This window comes from Drosophila teissieri, chromosome 2L, assembly GCF_016746235.2.
Source record: "Drosophila teissieri strain GT53w chromosome 2L, Prin_Dtei_1.1, whole genome shotgun sequence".
NCBI lineage: Eukaryota > Metazoa > Arthropoda > Insecta > Diptera > Drosophilidae > Drosophila > Drosophila teissieri.
This window is the reverse complement of record NC_053029.1, coordinates 7,110,954-7,130,748: the sequence shown is the minus strand read 5'-3', so window position 1 is coordinate 7,130,748 and position 19,795 is coordinate 7,110,954. Positions and strand designations below refer to the sequence as shown.

The 19,795-nt window shown below is 45.6% G+C and overlaps 6 protein-coding genes across 9 annotated transcripts; 5 read left to right on the top strand and 1 right to left on the bottom strand.

Annotated features, from left to right (window-relative positions):
• Window positions 1-426: 426 nt before the first annotated feature.
• Window positions 427-8,603, top strand: LOC122612495. 2 transcript variants are annotated; one of them, XM_043786159.1, is made up of 14 exons: window positions 427-594; window positions 660-840; window positions 991-1,296; window positions 2,209-2,310; window positions 2,550-2,654; window positions 2,831-2,929; window positions 3,023-3,121; window positions 3,194-3,292; window positions 3,393-6,461; window positions 6,558-6,656; window positions 6,755-6,847; window positions 7,030-7,095; window positions 7,372-7,876; window positions 8,461-8,603. In XM_043786159.1, the coding sequence occupies exons 1-14, from the start codon at window positions 586-588 to the stop codon at window positions 8,465-8,467; spliced, it is 4,839 nt and encodes a 1,612-aa protein (XP_043642094.1). In that variant the 5' UTR covers window positions 427-585; the 3' UTR covers window positions 8,468-8,603. The 2 variants fall into 2 exon arrangements, with proteins under 2 accessions (XP_043642094.1, XP_043642100.1); XM_043786165.1 differs by lacking the exon at window positions 2,550-2,654.
• Window positions 8,490-9,335, top strand: LOC122611935 (outer dense fiber protein 3-like). The gene is made up of 3 exons (XM_043785357.1): window positions 8,490-8,714; window positions 8,972-9,067; window positions 9,222-9,335. Exons 1-3 carry the CDS (start codon window positions 8,490-8,492, stop codon window positions 9,333-9,335), a joined length of 435 nt encoding a protein of 144 aa, XP_043641292.1.
• A 347-nt stretch (window positions 9,336-9,682) lies between these two features.
• LOC122625921 lies at window positions 9,683-10,246 on the top strand. Its single transcript, XM_043805982.1, has 3 exons — window positions 9,683-9,784; window positions 9,847-9,956; window positions 10,011-10,246. Exons 1-3 carry the CDS (start codon window positions 9,715-9,717, stop codon window positions 10,215-10,217), a joined length of 387 nt encoding a protein of 128 aa, XP_043661917.1. The 5' UTR covers window positions 9,683-9,714; the 3' UTR covers window positions 10,218-10,246.
• A 6-nt stretch (window positions 10,247-10,252) lies between these two features.
• On the bottom strand, window positions 10,253-11,729 carry LOC122625920. Its single transcript, XM_043805980.1, has 4 exons — window positions 11,627-11,729; window positions 10,949-11,397; window positions 10,491-10,892; window positions 10,253-10,420 (listed from the first exon to the last, which is right to left on the bottom strand). Exons 2-4 carry the CDS (start codon window positions 11,009-11,011, stop codon window positions 10,376-10,378), a joined length of 510 nt encoding a protein of 169 aa, XP_043661915.1. The 5' UTR covers window positions 11,012-11,397; window positions 11,627-11,729; the 3' UTR covers window positions 10,253-10,375.
• Window positions 11,730-12,267: 538 nt separating this feature from the next.
• Window positions 12,268-16,591, top strand: LOC122618272 (serine protease inhibitor 42Dd-like). Of its 3 annotated transcripts, XM_043794579.1 has the most exons (4): window positions 12,268-12,317; window positions 12,379-13,217; window positions 13,276-13,390; window positions 16,393-16,591. In XM_043794579.1, exons 1-4 carry the CDS (start codon window positions 12,305-12,307, stop codon window positions 16,539-16,541), a joined length of 1,116 nt encoding a protein of 371 aa, XP_043650514.1. In that variant the 5' UTR covers window positions 12,268-12,304; the 3' UTR covers window positions 16,542-16,591. The 3 variants fall into 3 exon arrangements, with proteins under 3 accessions (XP_043650514.1, XP_043650534.1, XP_043650524.1); XM_043794599.1 differs by lacking the exon at window positions 16,393-16,591 and having other exon boundaries at window positions 13,276-13,556; XM_043794589.1 differs by lacking the exons at window positions 12,268-12,317; window positions 12,379-13,217; window positions 13,276-13,390 and adding exons at window positions 14,626-14,663; window positions 15,381-16,219 and having other exon boundaries at window positions 16,278-16,591.
• A 1,586-nt stretch (window positions 16,592-18,177) lies between these two features.
• On the top strand, window positions 18,178-19,600 carry LOC122618264 (serine protease inhibitor 42Dd-like). Its single transcript, XM_043794570.1, has 3 exons — window positions 18,178-18,325; window positions 18,387-19,225; window positions 19,284-19,600. The coding sequence occupies exons 1-3, from the start codon at window positions 18,265-18,267 to the stop codon at window positions 19,548-19,550; spliced, it is 1,167 nt and encodes a 388-aa protein (XP_043650505.1). The 5' UTR covers window positions 18,178-18,264; the 3' UTR covers window positions 19,551-19,600.
• Window positions 19,601-19,795: the final 195 nt, after the last annotated feature.

The following is a 19,795-nucleotide window of genomic DNA, read 5'->3' as shown; positions in this document are numbered from 1 at the left end:
CTGAAAACATGAGACTTCAATTGCAGTTCCTTTAGTTTTCTTTGGGTGCAATGCAACCCCTGCAACTTTTGGCCCTGCCACTGGCGCCCAAGAATTACGAGCCTACCGCAAAGTTATTGCCATTGTTTGTCTTTCGCGCGGCGCAACAAATTCGCGGCTCGAACAGAAACAACCTGCCACAAATGCCGAGCAACAGCCACTGCAGCGGAGAAGAAAAAGAGTGACAGCCGCCACACGACACGCCCCCTCCACAAACTGCAAACCCTCGCCCATGGATGGTATGGGTATAAAGAGCCACACGCCTCTGGTTATTAGCCGCCTCACGGAATTGGCCCAGAAAGTTCGAAACAACGGCCAGGCGATTGATTTTTGTGTCATCGACTGGCTGTTGGAGTAGGGCGGAATTTGGATTATTAGGTTACCCAAATTTAGGGGTCGAACTATAGATTTCGAGCAGTGAGCCTATCACCCACTCACACGTGTTAGTGTCATCGAAGGGAGTTTGGTGAAATTTGTGTTTTCTTTTTTACATTGGGGCACAGCTTTGAGACTTCGACTTAGATATTCTACCCCTAAGACAACAAGATGAACAAGGTGGCATATTAAACATCTTAATAGCTAATGGATTCCTTGATTTTGTTATTTGGTTTCGTTCTCAGGTCGAGTTAAAAAAGAAGAACAAGGATCAGGGACCCTGCGCCCGGGTGCGTAAGATTCGTCCAATCAACATGGGCGGCAACGTGGAGCAGCGTCCTTGGACTCCAACTGTCAGGATCGGCAGGATCGCCGCCGAGACCACCAATCCAGGTCCAGCCACCGTCCAGCTTCCAACTTTGATCGGTAAGTTTGAGACTGCTCTATTCATTATAACCATTAAAAGCGCGTAAAGTATCATCAATTGCTAGTTTATTAATGAAATAATTATATAGATTATATAGTTAGATTACTTGCTATAAAATAAGACTGAATTTATATTTAAACTGCATGCAGGCAGCAAAGTGCCCGACTCGAAGAAGAAGGCCGCCCCCTCGTACTCCTTCGGGCACAAGTTGGGCGGCAAGTACGACACCTCCGGACCGGGTCCGGCGCAGTACAATGTTACGGGTATGCGGGCCAAGGGTCGCGACTATCCCCGCGCAGCCACGCTGCAGAGCAGGCCCAAGGAACTGACGAGATTCTCGAATCCCGGACCCGGCGAATACGATGTGGTGCCGGCGGCCAAGGCGGTGATCGATGCCACGCCCAAGTACACCTTTGGCCAGCGGCCGGTGGCGTTGAAAACCTTCCAGATACCAGGTGAGTTGCGGGCTTCTTCCTCTGGTGTTTGAATGGTGTTTTGGAGTTTTGGACTTGATGTTGGATTTCGGAGTTGAAGTTGAATTCGGTGTGTGTTTCGGACTGGTGCTATTGTTGTTGTTGCATGCGCGGACTGAGGAAATCATCAATCAATTTCAATCATGGACCATCATTGTACATAGAAGCGATCTCATTAACTAATCCGAACCCATGCCAGTTGCATCGCGTAAGTTGCTACCGCCCCTTTCTTCCACTTTCTACCACTTTCTCTATCGCCATCTCAGTAGCTCTATCTCAGTAGCTAGTGTAGTCGTAGCCACATTTCGTAGAATATTCTTCTGTATCTTTGGGTATCCTTGTGAATGAATCGTAGCTGTGTTTTGGCTTTTCCTATTCTATTACTTTTTTATCAAAGTATCTTTATTATAAAGTATTAAATTAAAATGTAAATCTTCAGCAAACGTTTGTCGCCTTTGAGCATCTTTGGGGGCTATTATAAAAGACTTATTTGATTTCTTCATCTTTCGTTCTGTGAACTTTCTTTGTTTTCCTAAAATAGACCAACATTTGCGTAGGTGGAATTGGCTATGTCTTTATAAGGTCTTCCACTTTGTTAACGATTGCCTACATCTTGGCTCAAAGTGATTCACACAAATGAGTTATTTTTTATTTATGAGTTAAACGGAAACGGGCACCAGATGTCTTCATTTCCCAAAAACATTTGTATCTAAAATTAAATTTATTTCTTATTTATTATTTCCCCTACTCCTAGCTACACCGTTGTTCTTTGTATATGTGTTACTTTAGTGGTTCAGTAATTTGTGTGCCGTGTTTTTGTGTTGCCTGATTTGATTTTAATTTGAAACGTTTTTCTCTTTCAATGAATGATTGCCGTGGCAAATCGAAACTCAGGTCCCAACCATTATCAAGTGGTGCCACTTGATGTCGTCAAGCGGCGAGCCCCACGATACTCCTTTCGCATTAAGGTTAACGTGTATTTGGTTAACAATCCAGGTAACCCAACTAACTGTCTCTCCTTCGTCCACGTTGTGTTTTGGTGTTGGTCTAGCTCCGCTCTCTAACTTCTAACCCGACTCAATCCCACCTCATCACTAATTCCCGAAATAATGTATCTTTCTATCTGCATATCGGTATATCTGTACTTCACCCACCCTTTAGTCGTAGCTCACCTAGTGTAGACTCTAGTTTTGATTCGAGTAGACTAAAATCGAATGTTTTATTAACACTAACAGCTCCGAATAGCTATTGCCCTGAAAAGGTCACGCAATCAAAAAAGAATGCGCCACGCTACACTTTCGGTAGACGAACTAAAATCGAACACGATCAGGGCACACCAGGTAATAAACCCCAGCTCCCCAGTAACTGTATCTGTATCTGTAACTGTAACTGTAACTACATCTGTAACTGTATCCACTTGCTCAAGCGAACCCAATTGGACAGTATCTATACCGCTTTCCCTTTCTATTCCCCCGACTGTTGGCCAACTTAATACTGATATCCATCCAATCCGCAGCTCCCGGCGCATATTGTCCGGAGAAGGTGAAGCTCAACAAGACGCCAGAGTTCAGCTTCGGCATCAAGCACCACGAACAGAGACCGGATTACACACCAGGTTTGTAAATACTCGTAGTACTCCTCGTAGGACTTAGCCACGTTAATAGCTGCTTCATGCTTTCGCCACTATGACCTACACCACTTTCACCAGCGCCAGGCACCTACAAGCCCGAGCAGGTGGTCCTGGAACACATGCCCGCCTACAGCTTCGGCTTGAAAACCAAACACATGCAGGTCAGCGACACGCCAGGTAAGGCTTCCCCGCTCAGCTGAGAGTAGCAACGTGGCTTAAAGAGCACACTCTTTTTGTCCCTATGACCAGCACCCGGTGCCTACAGCCCCGAAAAGTCCCGGTTGCACTCCACACCCGCCTACTCAATCGCCGGAAAGGCATCTCAGGACGTGGTCGATTGCACACCTGGTGAGTGACAGAATCGCACTGCAATGAATGACTTTGAAGTAGTCCTAGCGTGCCTAGCCACACCAACCCCAACTTTCACACCTTACCCAATCTCTTGCAGCACCCGGAGCATACGAACCCGAGAAGTGCGTCCTAAGCAGGACGCCTGCCTTCAGCTTTGGCCACCGCGCCGAGCTCGCCAAGTGCAGTGACACACCCGCGCCGGGCACCTACAATCCGGAGAAGGTGCGGCTGGACCACACGCCCGCATTCACCCTGTCCGGACGTCCGGAAACGAGGTCCGTGAGCGAGACTCCGGCGCCCGGTTCGTATGCCCCGGAAAAGTACCGCAACGATCGAACGCCGGCCTTCACCTTCGGCGGTAAGCACGAGCAGCGCCTCGAGAGCTCCACTCCGGCACCGGGCGACTACTGTCCCGAAAAAGTGCGGCACGATCACAATCCCGCTTTCTCATTCGCCGGTCGCCACGATCTGCACAAGCCCAGCGACACACCAGCACCCGGAGCCTACGACACCGACAAGGTCCGGCAAGATCACAATCCGGCCTTCTCCTTTGCCGGGCGCCACGATCTGCACAAGCCCAGTGAAACGCCCGCTCCGGGCGCCTACTCTCCGGAGAAGGTGCGACACGATCACAATCCTGCCTTCTCCATGGCCGGGAAGTACACTCAGAAGGTGTCCAGCGACAGTCCGGCTCCTGGGGACTACTGTCCCGAGAAGGTCCGCCTGGACCACACTCCCGCCTACAGCTTTGGCGTAAAGAGTGATCCAAAGGTAGAGAACAGCACTCCGGCGCCGGGTGATTACCATCCCGAAAAGGTTAGGCAGGACCACAATCCCGCATTTTCATTCGCCGGTCGTCACGACCTTCAGAAACCAGACCACACTCCCGCCCCTGGAGCCTACTTCCCGGAGAAAGTAAGGCTGGACCACAACCCAGCTTTCTCCATGGCGGGCAAGCATGATGCCAAGGTTACCAATGACACACCTGCTCCCGGTGACTATAGCCCCGAGAAAGTCAGGCAAGATACCAACCTGGCGTACTCCTTTGCTGGCCGTCATGATCTCCACAAGCCCAGCGAAACTCCCGCTCCCGGTGCTTACTCGCCGGAGAAGGTGAGGCTAGATCACAATCCGGCTTTCACGATGGCTGGCAAGTACGATCAGAAGATCTTAAATGGCACTCCCGCACCCGGAGACTACAGTCCCGAGAAGTGTAGACTAGATAACACACCTGCTTACAGTTTTGGTGGAAAGAACGATCCCAGAGTAGAAAACAACACCCCGGCTCCAGGGGACTACCATCCGGAGAAGGTGAGGCTGGATCACAATCCAGCGTTCTCCTTTGCCGGACGCCACGACCTTCATAAGCCCAGTGATACTCCTGCTCCAGGAGCCTACTCCCCCGAGAAGGTACGTCAAGATCATAACCCAGCATTTTCCATGGCAGGCAAGCCGGTGGAAAAGCTGACTAATGGCACACCGGCTCCCGGAGACTACTGCCCGGAGAAAGTGCGTTTAGACCATACTCCGGCCTACACTTTCGGTGGCAAAAACGATCCGAAAGTGGAGAACAATACTCCTGCTCCCGGAGACTACGCCCCCGAAAAAGTCAGGCAAGATCATAACCCAGCTTTCTCATTTGCTGGTCGCCATGATCTCCACAAACCGAGTGATACGCCCGCCCCTGGTGCCTACTGTCCGGAGAAGGTACGTCAGGATCGCAATCCGGCCTTCTCAATGGCGGGTAAGCACAGTCAAAAGATCGCCAACGACACTCCAGCTCCTGGCGATTACAGTCCGGAAAAGGTGCGTCTAGACCACACACCTGCCTATACTTTCGGGGGAAAAAACGAGCCCAGAGTGGAGAACAATAACCCAGCTCCAGGTGACTATCATCCCGAGAAAGTTAGGCAGGATCATAACCCAGCATTCTCTTTCGCTGGCCGTCATGATCTTCAAAAGCCTAGCGACACTCCCGCTCCTGGAGCCTACTTTCCTGAAAAAGTCAGACAGGATCATAATCCTGCCTTTTCAATGGCCGGCAAGCATGATCCTAAGGTTTGCAATGACACTCCTGCCCCTGGCGACTACAGTCCCGAAAAGGTCCGTCTAGATTACACACCTTCCTTCACCTTTGCTGGCAAAAACAATCCCAAAGTTGAGAACGATAACCCAGCTCCAGGTGACTATCATCCCGAGAAGGTTAGACAAGATAACAACCCTGCCTTTTCCTTTGCCGGTAGGCACGATCTTCACAAGCCCAGTGACACCCCTGCTCCAGGAGCGTACTCGCCGGAGAAGGTGAGGCAAGATCACAATCCCGCATTCTCCATGGCTGGTAAGCACATTGAGAAGATTACCAATGGCACGCCAGCTCCAGGGGATTACAGTCCCGAGAAGGTTCGCTTAGATCACACTCCCGCTTTTACCTTTGGGGGCAAGAACGACCCTAGGGTGGAGAACAATACACCGGCGCCAGGAGATTATCATCCCGAGAAAGTTAGACAAGATCACAACCCTGCCTTTTCCTTTGCCGGTCGCCATGACCTCCACAAGCCCAGTGAGACTCCTGCTCCCGGAGCTTACTCCCCAGAGAAGGTTAGGCAAGACCACAATCCCGCCTTTACAATGGCCGGCAAGCATGACCCAAAGGTTACCAATGACACTCCAGCCCCAGGGGACTACCATCCCGAGAAGGTTAGGCTAGATCACAATCCCGCCTTCTCCTTCGCCGGTCGCCATGACCTGCAGAGGCCCAGTGAAACGCCCGCACCCGGAGACTACTTCCCGGAGAAGGTCAGGCAGGACTTCAACCCGGCGTTCACCTTCGCCGGCAAACACGATCCCAGATCACTGAGCGAATCCCCCGCTCCCGGCGACTACAGCCCCGAGAAGGTGCGACTGGACCATGCACCCGCTTTCAGCTTTGGCGGCAAGCACGACCCCAAGGCGGAGCACCTTCATCCCGCGCCATGCGACTACGCCCCCGAGAAAGTGCGTCTCGACCATACACCCGCCTACACCATTGCAGGTCGTCCAGCCGCCGATCCCGTGAGCCAGACGCCGGCTCCCTGCGACTACCATCCGGAGCAGTGCCAGGTGGACAGCACGCCAGCGTTCACCTTCGGCATGCGCCTGGGAAGGGAGCGCTTCTCCGATACGCCAGGCAAGTAGCTTCCAATGGAACTAGTTCCGTAAAGGATTAGAGGGTTAGATCCTTAATTATCTTGATCCACCCTAACGAGCATCAGTACCATTGCAGCACCCTCCGCCTATGAGCCGGAAAAGCACTCACTGCACTCCACACCCGCCTACAGCTTCGGCACCAAGTCGGATATCCGCGTGACCACCGATGCTCCAGGTAAATAGTTGGCTCCATCGGTGTTGCATGTCTCTGTCGTGTACTGTGTACTGCATGTCTCCCGCTTCTTTGTTTGTTTCCTCCTCCAACCCATTTAGCACCTGGTCACTATCATCCGGAGCAGTGCAAGCTGGACAGCTCGCCAGCCTACAGCTTTGGCCTGAAGACGGTGCCCACTGCTTCGCTTCCAGGTAGGTGACACCCAATTCCGCTTTCCTTGGTGCCGGATTCCGCAAACTCCGTCCGGATCCATACGATCTGTTTTTGTTCTTGTGCCTATTTGTTTTTTGTTCCATGTTTGTTCGCACACACATTCGCTGGTATTCTGGCCATGCTCTCATCTCTGTATATACTCGTACCCACGAATCACCAGAACCCAGAGGCGCGTACATCGAAGATCGCATTGTGCAGAGACGCGAACGCCGTCTGGCCAGTCCCGGTAAGAATCCACCAGATCATCCAATCATCAAACTGCCAGCATTCGTTTTAAATATTAGGATCAGTGTTCGTTGAAGTTTTATTGACATCTCTTAGTATATACAGATACAGTTATGACTTTAAGATGGATATAGAACACTGCAAATCAATCTGATCTACTTGAATCGCTTTCTGCATGTAAAATGAAATGTGCTTTGTATATACACATCCCCGCTCCATCTCATTGTTGCTTTTATTTGTTGTTAATTTATGATTTTAAACATATACCAAAACACAGTACGCAACAACGCGGAATGCACCACCACAACCACCAACAACAATGCTAGTAGCAGCACCACCACCAACCACACGAACAACAATGCCGGTAGCAGCACCACCACAACAACCACCACCACCACCACAAAGACCTTCATTAACGGAGTGGAGCAGCCGGAGCTGCAGAAGAAGGAAACCACCAAGCAGGTGAATGGCACCCACAAGGAGCTTAAGTCCGCACCACCAGCACCACTGAGCAATGGCAATGTCGTTTCCAATGGCAACCACTCGAAGATGGTCAGCACCACCACCAGGATTCAGGAAGTTGCCCACGCGCAGAAGGAGAGTGGCAACTTGAAGGTGGTGGCCAGTGGTAAGTCTGATGCCAGTGCCACCAAGGCGGCGGCCGTGAGCCACCAGACTGTGATGCACGCGGATGGCGCCATCGTGACCAGTGGCCAATCCTCGAGGATGCAGACGGTCAAGTACGCTGTGGAGGCGAGCAGCGTGCAGGAGAAGATTATCAGGTAACCCGCGTGGCTTTAAACAGCAAACGTTTTGAAGACTAAAACAAACAGAAACGAAGAAGATTTTGCATCACTCATACGCAACGTTGCACTTGCTCACAAATCATTTTTCTACATAAATTATAGTTACAACATATTATTGTTTTGTATTTATGGAAAAAACAACAAATTTATTGACACAAATTAAGTAAATTTGCAAAAGAAAAATATTTGTACCTTTTACCACCCCACCAGTCGTATGAGTAATATTTTATGTTACAAACAGATTAGAGTATTGCATTGAAAACCCATTCAACACTTTAGTTTTTATGTTTTGTTTTCTTAAGAACTACAATATTATTGAACTTTCGAATGTTAACTGATATTAGTACTCCATTTCTTTGGTGTCTGCCGTTGCCGTTTCGTGTGTTTATTTGCAGGCACGTCATGTCAAGACCCCAGACCAAGATCACCCAATCCAACCCGAAACTAACCCGAACCATTCAAACACCAGCCCAAGAGACAAGCCATTGAATTAACCCCCGACCAGCCAATGAATTGACCATCACAACTAACTATTGCACATGTTTTCACATCCTTAACAGCTCCTAATGTCTACAAAATACCCACCGTCATGGGCAGCAGCAAGGAGGGCAAGATTCGCTCGGCTCCGGCTTACACGATTACGGGTCGCGAGAAGCCTCCGCTGATTCCGGTGATGATCTTCCCCGGACCCGGCTACTACGACGGCGAGTACACGGTGGTCAAGCCGAAGCCGCCAGTCTACTCCATGCGCGGCAAGTACAAGATGGGCAGCGAGGACGCGAAGCCCGGACCCGGAGCCCACTGTCCGGAGAAGGTGAGTCTGGGATTTCTAAACATACTAGTCCCCATCTCGCCATTAAGTCTTGAAAGTGGGTGTGGGTACACAGTAATGTGCTGGTGGTACATTAGATACTTTTAGTATTAGTCCGAGTTCAAATTGAAAATTCTTTGGCAACCATGAAGCATTGAATTCACCAATGTCCAAAAGTTACCATAGAACGTTCATTGCCTGTGGGGCATGCAACTCACCCAATGAAAATAGATTTCACCTCAACCTGATCCCACCCGCAGTACTGGGAGAAACGATCGCCTCCTGCCATATCCTTTGGCATCCTGCACTCCCCGTATCTCAAGAAACCATTGCCCGTCACAGTTCCGCAGCGTTGTGTGCGCTCTTTGCTGGAGAATCGGGCGGACAAGCCCTACGACAATATTTGATTTTGAGACTGCACCTATGTATTTTGCCATTAATGCCATAAATTCCTATAGTCACCACAGTAACCAATGGGTTCCCTCTGTTTTCTTATGCTCCGGCCCACAGATAAACCTCTCCCATGTGCCCGCCTACAGCTTTGGCATCAAGCACTCGCAATATTTGGGTCGCCTGAACGAGAAGAACACCGAGTTCGACTACAGCTTTTCCGGAATTTGCTAGAAGCTGGAGCGCTTCCACTTACCAAATCCTCACTCTGCCCAAGACGGTCTTCGATGAACAGCTTCCTTACCTTAACTACACTACCTTCGCTACTCGTATCGGACTAACCTTAAGTTTTAATTGTTTCTCAAACCTATTTGTAAGCCGAAAGTGTTGTGGAATGTTACAATTGTATACACTGATATATAAAGAGATATTACTAATATGGCAACGATGTTTTCCTAAAGAGCTTAGCACAGTGAATCATGCTTAGATAAGTGAGCATGAAAGGCATTCACTTTTCATGGAAAATGGCAATTTTCATGCTTGAAGCGGTGTTAATTATGAGTACTCTGCCAGTTGGATGTCCACTTAGTCTCCACCCATCTGATGATCCGCCATGAAGCTACTGCTGTTGTGGGCAATTGTGGCCGTCTGTTGGCTTCCCATTGAGGCTGCCAAGAGAAGGAGTAAGATTCAACTTGATACCCGTTGTCTAGGTCACCAGTTCACTCAGTTACCCATCCTCTAGCGAAGAACAGTTCCTGTCTGGTGAGAAACAAGTATCCCCACGAAAGCTCTTGTACTGCACCGCGTCGCGAATATTTTGCCTTCCATCGGGTTTTATTCGACTGCATAAAGGTAGAGCCGAGAAACGATCATGAGCACAACTTTTAAGTCCTTTGACCATTTAAGGTGACCACAAACTGCCGAAAGCTCTACAGGAGGAACGAGTTCCATACTCTGGAATCGTGCAGAGATGCCTGCCACTACCACATGGCATTGCCCAATCCGCCGCCACCCGGAAACGCGACGACTCCTGCACCTGGAGGTGCCTCAGGAGCGCCAGAAGGAGGTGATGCTGCGCCACCTGCGGCACCAGCAGCCGTGATTTCTAAATAAGCTTTCATTAAAAGCCGTAACAATTTGAATTCGGTATTTTTTGCATATTTATTCCCTGTGTGCACCGCATTACCAGCTTTGATTGCCGGCGTATTTACAACTACATAATTTGCAAGACTCATAATACAAACATAAGACCACCGATAGTCCGAGAAGCATTAGTTCTTGGTGATCTCGATTTCGGCATGAATGCAGGACTTGCCCTGGAGGAGAATACAACGAGGTGTCATCAGTCGTTAAATAGCCATAGTCATATAGGGGAAATAAACTCACTGTGTCATGCTTGACCTCCGAATCGATGATGAGGTGACCGCGAGCCATGCCCAACATGGCCTTGTACTTGCTTATATCCACGGAGTGGTCGTTGGCGCACACCTTCTCCTCGGCCACTGGACAGGCGGAGGGTGCTCCGAAGAGCTTCAGCATGTCCTTGGCCTCGCTGGAGGCCTGGTCGATGGCGGCGCACATGTCCATCTTGCCCTCCTTCATCACGATGCCGTCCTTCTGCACCTTGAACTTGGCCACGGCGGTGCCGAAGGGCTTGTTCATGATGCAGCCCGAGGGAACCAGCTCGCACTTCTTGTTCAGCTTCAGGTTGAAGTCACTGCCCACCGTCATAATGGCGTCCTCGCCAGCACAGTTCTCCATCTTGACCAGCTTGGCCTTGTAGCCATTCTGGGCATAAGATAGCTTATAGATCTGGTCTGGTTCGGAGCTCCTGCCATACTTACGCAGGCCAAGGCTGCCTGGAAGCCCAGGCAGCTGAGCAGGAACAAGCAATTCAGTCGCAGCATTCTGTCCACTCGGGGTTTTGGATGATTTTGAAAACTCCTGGACGGCCCAAGCCCTATTTATATGGAAATTTCGCTGGCCCCGTTTACCCAAAATCCACAATTATTTGCGCATTAAGCGGTATTTGGCTGCAGCGATCAGTGATCGTTCGGCTCAATTGATTGCTGAAACTCCACTGGCCAGGCGGTCATCCATTAGACCGCTCTAAATGTCGGAACTACGGAACATTATGGACGTCCAATTTTAATTACCCTCGCGACATGATATTGTTTGTATTCCTAGCGTGTCGCTGGAGTTTGATCTCTTGATATCCCGGAATGTGTTTGTATCCACAACTATATGGATGTGGCTAAAGCCGAGTCATCCAGAGTCCGGTAAAATCAGTTTTCTGTAATTGATAAGTGGCCATCACTCTTGTTATTTGTATGTATGCCATGTCACTGCTTTGTAAGTCGCAGATATACTCGTAGATGAATGAGTAGTTAGTTGTGGGGCATTGAATGGCATGCAATTGATTCAAATGTAGCGACACGGTTGTTCGACAACTAATCATACCACTTTTGTGGCAAAAATGTAATTTAGTCCACGATCAAATGGTTCGTTTTTTTTTAAACCACCTCTTATCAGAAATTCCATAAGTTTTGTGGTCAGAAGCGCTGGTCCCAGAGAATCAATCGATCCATTTCTCCAACTCTATCAACCCTATCCATTGGAAAAAACTTAGTTATTAGTGCTCTTCAAAACTTGGAAGGCTATTTATACTCAGTGGACTAATCAAATTAGTTTCGACAAGTTTCAGTTTGATTTGCAATCCCTATATGATATTATTGTTCGATGTCGTTGAAACTAAACTTGTTTTTATATATTGTCCAAAAACTAGTGTACACCGAATATAACACTTTATGAGAAAAAACAAAAGCATTCCTATATTATTACTATATTCTTTACATAGTAGTTCAATGTTGTAAATACCAATTTATAATCTTATTTCTGAATTGAAAGAAGCCTTTTAGAATAAAAGCTTTAAAACTGACGGACAGACGGACACACGGACATGGCTATATCAACTGTGTTGTTCATGTGATCAGGAATGTAACTCCTGCAAGGGTATAAACGCAAACTTGTTAGACTAATGTCTAAACAAAATGTAGTTATGTAATTGTAAAAGATTTTCAAAGGATGACCTAACAAAATCCAACCGAATCGCTTAAATTTAATATCGTGGTGGCGAGTCTAATTTGATTACGATGCAGACTATATATAATCCGTATTCTTTCTTACCTTCAAACGTTAAAATGAAGTATTTGTGTAAGTGAACATAATAAAAAACAAATTGAGCAAATCCCAATACTCAATAATTGCACCGCAGGTCTGCTCCTTTTGGCCACGTCGGTGTCTTGCCGCTTCACCGACGACTTCTACCAACTTTTGGCCACGAAGAATGCGAACAAGAATCTCATTTCCTCTCCCCTTTCGGTCGAAATCGCACTGAGCATGGCCTACATGGGAGCCAGGGGAAGGACAGCCCAAGAAATGAGGCAAGTGTTGAAGCTGCCCGAGGACAAAAAGGAAGTGGCAGCCAAATACAAGGATCTTCTGACTGCACTCGAAGGTCGCGAGAAGGTAGCCATTCTTAGTCTGGCAAACCGCATATACGTGAACAATGAGTTCGAGCTAGTGCCGGAGTACAATCAGATAGTCAAGGATTCCTTTAAGGCTGAGGCGGAGGCAATCAGCGTTGCTGATCCCAACAAAGCTGCTTCAATTATCAATAAGTGGGTAGATAATCAGACCCGTGGTAAAATCAGAGACATAGTTAAGCCCAGTGACATGAAGGATCTGATAATGGTTATCTTAAATGCCATTTACTTCAAAGGCCAGTGGGCGTTTACGTTTAATCCTAAGGCTACAAGAAAGGAAGATTTTCGCATTTCGGATCAAAAGAGTGTTCCTGTCCAGATGATGTCACGATTAGGATCATTTAAGGCTGGATATATTCGCGAATTAGGTGCCAAGGCTATCGAGCTGCCCTACAGAAATTCAAGCCTCTACATGGTCATCTATCTACCGGATAGGATCGATGGACTACCGGAGTTGGAGAAAAAGATCGCCGGATTCTCCCTCAACCTTCACCACACTACAGTGTTGTTAAGCCTGCCGAAGTTCAAAATTGAATTCTCCGATGATCTAAACGATCAACTTAAAGCGGTGGGTATTTACAGATTATTGTTGGTACACCTTTACAATTTACAGATTTGACTTATAGATGGGCATTCAAGATGCGTTCCAAAGTTCGGCTGAATTCAATGATCTAGTGGCGAAGAGTGGGACTCATGTGGGGAGCGTCGTTCATAAGGCGTTCATAGAGGTTAATGAAGAAGGTGCCGAAGCAACGGCTGCAACAAAAATAGAATTGATAAATCACAGTGCTCCTCTGGATCTTAATGTCGATCATCCATTTGCCTATGCCATTCGCGACGAAAAGAACATTTATTTTCAGGGTCACTTCGTGAACCCGAAACAATAAAAGCTATTTTAATATATAAATTGTACATGGAATTTATACCCCCTACTCGTAGTATTAAAGGGTTTACCAGTTTCTTGAACATATGAAATAGGTGGAAACAAAAGGGAATGCTATGGTCGAGATCCTTGACAATCAGATTCCCGTAACGCAGCTAGCATATCGATGGAAAATCGAAAAGAAACTTAAAATTAAATTAAACTGCGATCTAAAACTAAAACTGTTTGAAAATGTATTGTTCGATGCTGATAAAATTAAAACGGAAAAAGTTATATTGTCAAAAGCCTGGGGTATAACAAATTAAAACACTTTATGACAAAAAGAAGAGAGAACGCTATACTCGAGTTCCCGACTATCTGATGCCCTTTACTCAGCTATTGGAAGTGCGCAGGAGAGTCTTCAACACTGACAGTTTTTAGCGGTTTGTGGGCGACATCGATAGAAATTTACGAGACTAACACAAAAATGGAAAAATATCAAAACATTTTTTAAAAGTGGGCGTGGCAGCTTTGGGCGGTTTGTGGGCGTTAGAGTGGGCGTGGCAAAAAGTGCAAATCGACAAAAATTTAAAGGACTAATACAAAAATGAAAAAATATCCAAACATTTTTCAAAAGTGTGGGCGTCGCAGTTTTTGGCGGTTTGTGGGCGATAGAGTGGGCGTGGCAACATGAATCGACAAACTTGCGCTGTGTCTATGTCTCTGCAGTCTGTATGCTTAATCTCAACTTTCTAGCTTTTGTAGTTCCTGAGATCTCAGCGTTCATACGGACGGACAGACGGACGAACAGACGGACGGACAGACGGACGGAAAGACGGACATACCTATATCAACTGTGTTGTTAATCTGACTAGGAATGTAACATAAATGTACTTTATAAATATCAACTTTACTGCACAGATGTGCCTAAAATCAATATACTTTCTGAAAGCAGAAACGCAAACATGTAAGACTAATGTTTAAGCAAAATATCTTTATGTAATTGTAAAAGATTGCTAAAGGATTACCTAACGAAATCTAACCGAATCGCCTAAATTTAATATCCCGGTGGCGAGTCTAATTTGATTACGATGCAGACTATATATAATCCGTATTCGTTCTTACCTTCAAACGTTAAAATGAAGTATTTGTGTAAGTGAACATAATAAAAAACAAGATAGAACGCTATAGTCGAGTTCCCCGACTATCTGATACCTGTTACTCAGCTATTCGAAGTGCGAAGGAGAGTCTTCAGCACATACAGTTTTTGGCGGTTTTGTGCGCGTTAGAGTGGGCGTGGCAAAAAGCTTTTTGGCAAATCGATAGAAATTTACAAGACAAAAATGAAAAAATATCAAAACATTTTTCAAAAGTGTGGGCGTGGCAGCTTTGTGCGGTTTGTGGGCGTTAGAGAGGGCGTGGCATAATGTTTTTTGGCAAATCGTTAGAAATTTACAAGACTAATACAAAAATGAAAAAATATCGAAACATTTTTCAAAAGTGTGGACGTGGCAGTTTTGGGCGGTTTGTGGGCCTTAGAGTGGGCGTGGCAACATGAATCGACAAACTTGCGCTGCGTCTATGTCCCTGGAGTCTGTATTCTTTATCTCAACTTTCTAGCTTTTGTAGTTCCTGAGATCTCGAGGTTCATATGGACGGACAGACGGACGGACAGACGGACGGACAGACGGACATGGCCAGATCGACTCGGCTACTGATCCTGATCAAGAATATATATACTTTATATGGTCGGAAACGCTTCCTTCTGCCTGTTACATACTTTTCAACGAATCTAGTATACCCTTTTACTCTACGAGTAACGGGTATAACAAATTGAGCAAATCCCAATACTCAATAATTGCACCGCAGGTCTGCTCCTTTTGGCCACGTCGGTGTCTTGCCGCTTCACCGACGACTTCTACCAACTTTTGGCCACGAAGAATGCGAACAAGAATCTTATTTCCTCTCCCCTTTCGGTCGAAATCGCACTGAGCATGGCGTACATGGGAGCCAGGGGAAGGACAGCCCAAGAAATGAGGCAAGTGTTGAAGCTGCCCGAGGACAAAAAGGAAGTGGCCGCCAAATACAAGGATCTTCTGACTGCACTGGAAGGGCGCGAGAAGGTAGCCATTCTTAGTCTGGCAAACCGCATATACGTGAACAATGAGTTCGAGCTAGTGCCGGAGTACAATCAGATAGTCAAGGATTCCTTTAAGGCTGAGGCGGAGGCAATCAGCGTTGCTGATCCCAACAAAGCTGCTTCAATTATCAATAAGTGGGTAGATAATCAGACCCGTGGTAAAATCAGAGACATAGTTACACCCAATGACATGACGGATCTGATAATGGTTATCTTAAATGCCATTTACTTTAAAGGCCAGTGGGCGTTTAAGTTTAATCCCAAGGTTACAAGGAAGGAAGATTTTCGCATTTCGGATCAAAAGAGTGTTCCTGTCGAGATGATGTCACGATTTGGATCATTTAAGGCTGGATATATTCGCGAATTAGGTGTCAAGGCTATCGAGCTGCCCTACAGAAATTCAAGCCTCTACATGGTCATCTATCTACCGGATAGGATCGATGGACTACCGGAGTTGGAGAAAAAGATCGCTGGATTCTCCCTGAACCTTAACCACACTAAAGTGTCTTTAAGGCTGCCGAAGTTCAAAATTGAATTCTCCGATGATCTAAACGATCAACTTAAAGCGGTGGGTATATACAGATTATTGTTGATACACCCTTACAATTTACAGATTTTACTTATAGATGGGCATTCAAGATGCGTTCCAAAATTCGGCTGAATTCAATGATCTAATGGTGAAGACTGGGGCTCGTGTGGGGAAAGTCATTCATAAGGCGTTCATAGAGGTTAATGAAGAAGGTGCCGAAGCAGCGGGTATAACAGAAATAACAATGTTACTCAAGAACTCAAGGGGTCCTCTGGATTTTAATGTCGATCATCCTTTTGCATATGTCATTCGCGATGAAAAGACCATTTATTTTCAGGGCCACTTTGTGAACCCGGAATGATAAAAGGTATTCTGTTATATCAATAATAAATTGAACATTTTACATGGAAATTATACTCGGTACACGTACAATTGAAGGGTTTACCAGTTGCTAGAAAATATGAAATAGGTGGAAACTAAAGGTAAAGTAACTCAGCTTACATATCGATGGAAAATCGAAAAGAAACTAAATAAAATTTAATTGGCCTTTATTAATACGTAAAGGCATATTGTTAAAAATACCAAGAGAGAACGCTATAGTAGCTAATTGAAGTGCGAAGGAGAAATTTTCAACTCTGATAGTTTTTGGCTATTTGTGGGCTTGTGCTCCGTCTATGTCCCTAGAAATTTAGTAATCGTGTTAGGTAAGTATCGATATGTCAGTGTAACCCTCTACCAGCCTACTACAATTCGGCCATCCTGACGATAAGGATCCCCTGATCCTGGTTTCTTATGAGCTAAACATTTCTGAAGTAACAATTTCTACATTTTTTATAGTAAACTTATCGAATAACTGTAGTTTAGTATAAATATTTTTTTCGTTTCCTTTGTAACTTCATTTAATAACAGTTTTTCAACAATTTTTTTAATTTCTGTAACATTTGAATTTTCTAACAGTTATTCCTCAACAGTCTCATTTTTCGTAACCGTTGCATTTCCGTAATAGTTCCACTGGAATAGCAATTGTCTACACGGCAGTTGCTAGTTGTCGAATTCTTTGTGTAGCCTTCGGCTTGTTGTGGATGGCGTACAGTGGCAAATGCTAGCTGCATTTGCTCCGGATTGGAGAACCTTTGTAAGCTCGCCGATGGGATTCCCTCGAGGAGATGTTCGAGCACGATGTTTAGTTTGGTAACGAACAACATTCATAGGCAGTCATCATTTAGATTATAGATTTAACCTATGTTTTTCTGGCTGGCTACTTCCTCTGGAACTTGGCCTCGTTGTTAAGGCGGTATTTGCCCTAGACGAGCCATTAATTCGGCTTTAAAAACCTCGGCTTTTTAATTGGGTGACCACATTTTGTAGGTTTGACCACTTCTGAATTTGTAGAAGCTTAATAAGTTCACACACGACCTACAATATTTGACACGCTAATCCAGAATGCCTCTTTTAGAGCGAACCGCTAACATTCTCTTGATCTTAATGTTAGTTTACATAGGTTTAACATAGTCATCTAAATGAGTATCGATAAGTCAGTGTAACCCTCTACCAGTCTACTACACTACTATACCCTCTTACTCTACGAGTAACGGGTATAAAAACGGAAAATTTGATTTTAAATACTGCGATCTAAAACTAAAACCGTTAGAAAGTTTATTGTTCGATGCTGATGAAATTAAAACGGAAATTATTGTCCAAAAACTGGTGTATACCGAATTGGAACACTATATGACAAAAAACTCTAGCATTCCTATATTATCACTATATGCTATAGAAGTTCTATGCAACAAGTACAAATTTATATACAACCTACAACCTATACAACGGACACATCTATATCGAATGTGTTGTTAATCTGATCAAAAATGTAACATACTTTATAATACCCTAAATATCAACTTTACTGCACAGATGTGCCCAAAATCAATATACTTCCTTCAAGCGGGAACGCAAACATGTAAGACTAATGTCTAAGCAAAATATCTTTATGTAATTGTAAAAGATTGCGAAAGGATTACCTAACGAAATCTAACCGAATCGCCTAAATTTAATATCGCGGTGGCGAGTCTAATTTGATTACGATGCGGACTATATATAATCCGAATTCTTTCTTACCTTCAAACATTAAAATGAAGTATTTGTGTAAGTGAACTAAATAAAAAACAAATTCAGCAAATCCCAATACTCAATAATTGCACCGCAGGTCTGCTCCTTTTGGCCACGTCAGTGTCTTGCCGCTTCACCGACGACTTCTACCAACTTTTGGCCAAGAAGAATGCGAACAAGAATCTCATTTCCTCTCCCCTTTCGGTCGAAATCGCACTGAGCATGGCCTACATGGGAGCCAGGGGAAGGACAGCCCAAGAAATGAGGCAAGTGTTGAAGCTGCCCGAGGACAAAAAGGAAGTGGCCGCCAAATACAAGGATCTTCTGACTGCACTGGAAGGGCGCGAGAAGGTAGCCATTCTTAGTCTGGCAAACCGCATATACGTGAACAATGAGTTCGAGCTAGTGCCGGAGTACAATCAGATAGTCAAGGATTCCTTTAAGGCTGAGGCGGAGGCAATCAGCGTTGCTGATCCCAACAAAGCTGCTTCAATTATCAATAAGTGGGTAGACAATCAGACCCGTGGTAAAATCAGAGACATAGTTAAGCCCAGTGACATGAGGGATCTAGTAATGGTTATCTTAAATGCCATTTACTTTAAAGGCCAGTGGGCGTATAAGTTTAATCCCAAGGTTACAAGGAAGGAAGATTTTCGCATTTCGGATCAAAAGAGTGTTCCTGTCCAGATGATGTCACGATTAGGATCATTTAAGGCTGGATATATTCGCGAATTAGGTGCCAAGGCTATCGAGCTGCCCTACAGAAATTCAAGCCTCTACATGGTCATCTATCTACCGGATAGGATCGATGGACTACCGGAGTTGGAGAAAAAGATCGCTGGATTCTCCCTGAACCTTAACCACACTGAAGTGTCTTTAAGGCTGCCGAAGTTCAAAATTGAATTCTCCGATGAGCTAAACGATCAACTTAAAGCGGTGGGTATTTACAGATTATTGTTGGTACACCTTTACAATTTACAGATTTGACTTATAGATGGGCATTCAAGATGCGTTCCAAACTTCGGCTAATTTCTATGATCTAGTGGCGAAGCCTAGGGCTCGTGTGGGGAGAGTCGTTCATAAGGCGTTCATAGAGGTTAATGAAGAAGGTGCCGAAGCAACGGGTATAACAGAAATTAAAATGGTATACCAAAGTGCAAATGGTATACCTCTGGATTTTAATGTCGATCATCCATTTGCATATGTCATTCGCGATGAAAAGACCATTTATTTTCAGGGCCACTTCGTGAACCCGGAATGATAAAAGGTATTCTGTTATATCAATAATAAATAGAACATTTTACATGGAAATTATACTCGGTACACGTACAATTAAAGGGTTTACCAGTTTCTAGAAAATATGAAATAGGTGGAAACTGAAGGGAATGCTATGGTTCCGTAACTCAGCTTTTATATCGATGGAAAATCGAAAAGAAACTAAATAATTTGGAATTTGCCTTAATTAATACTAAAAGGCCTATTATTTCTAATCAAAAACAAAAACGG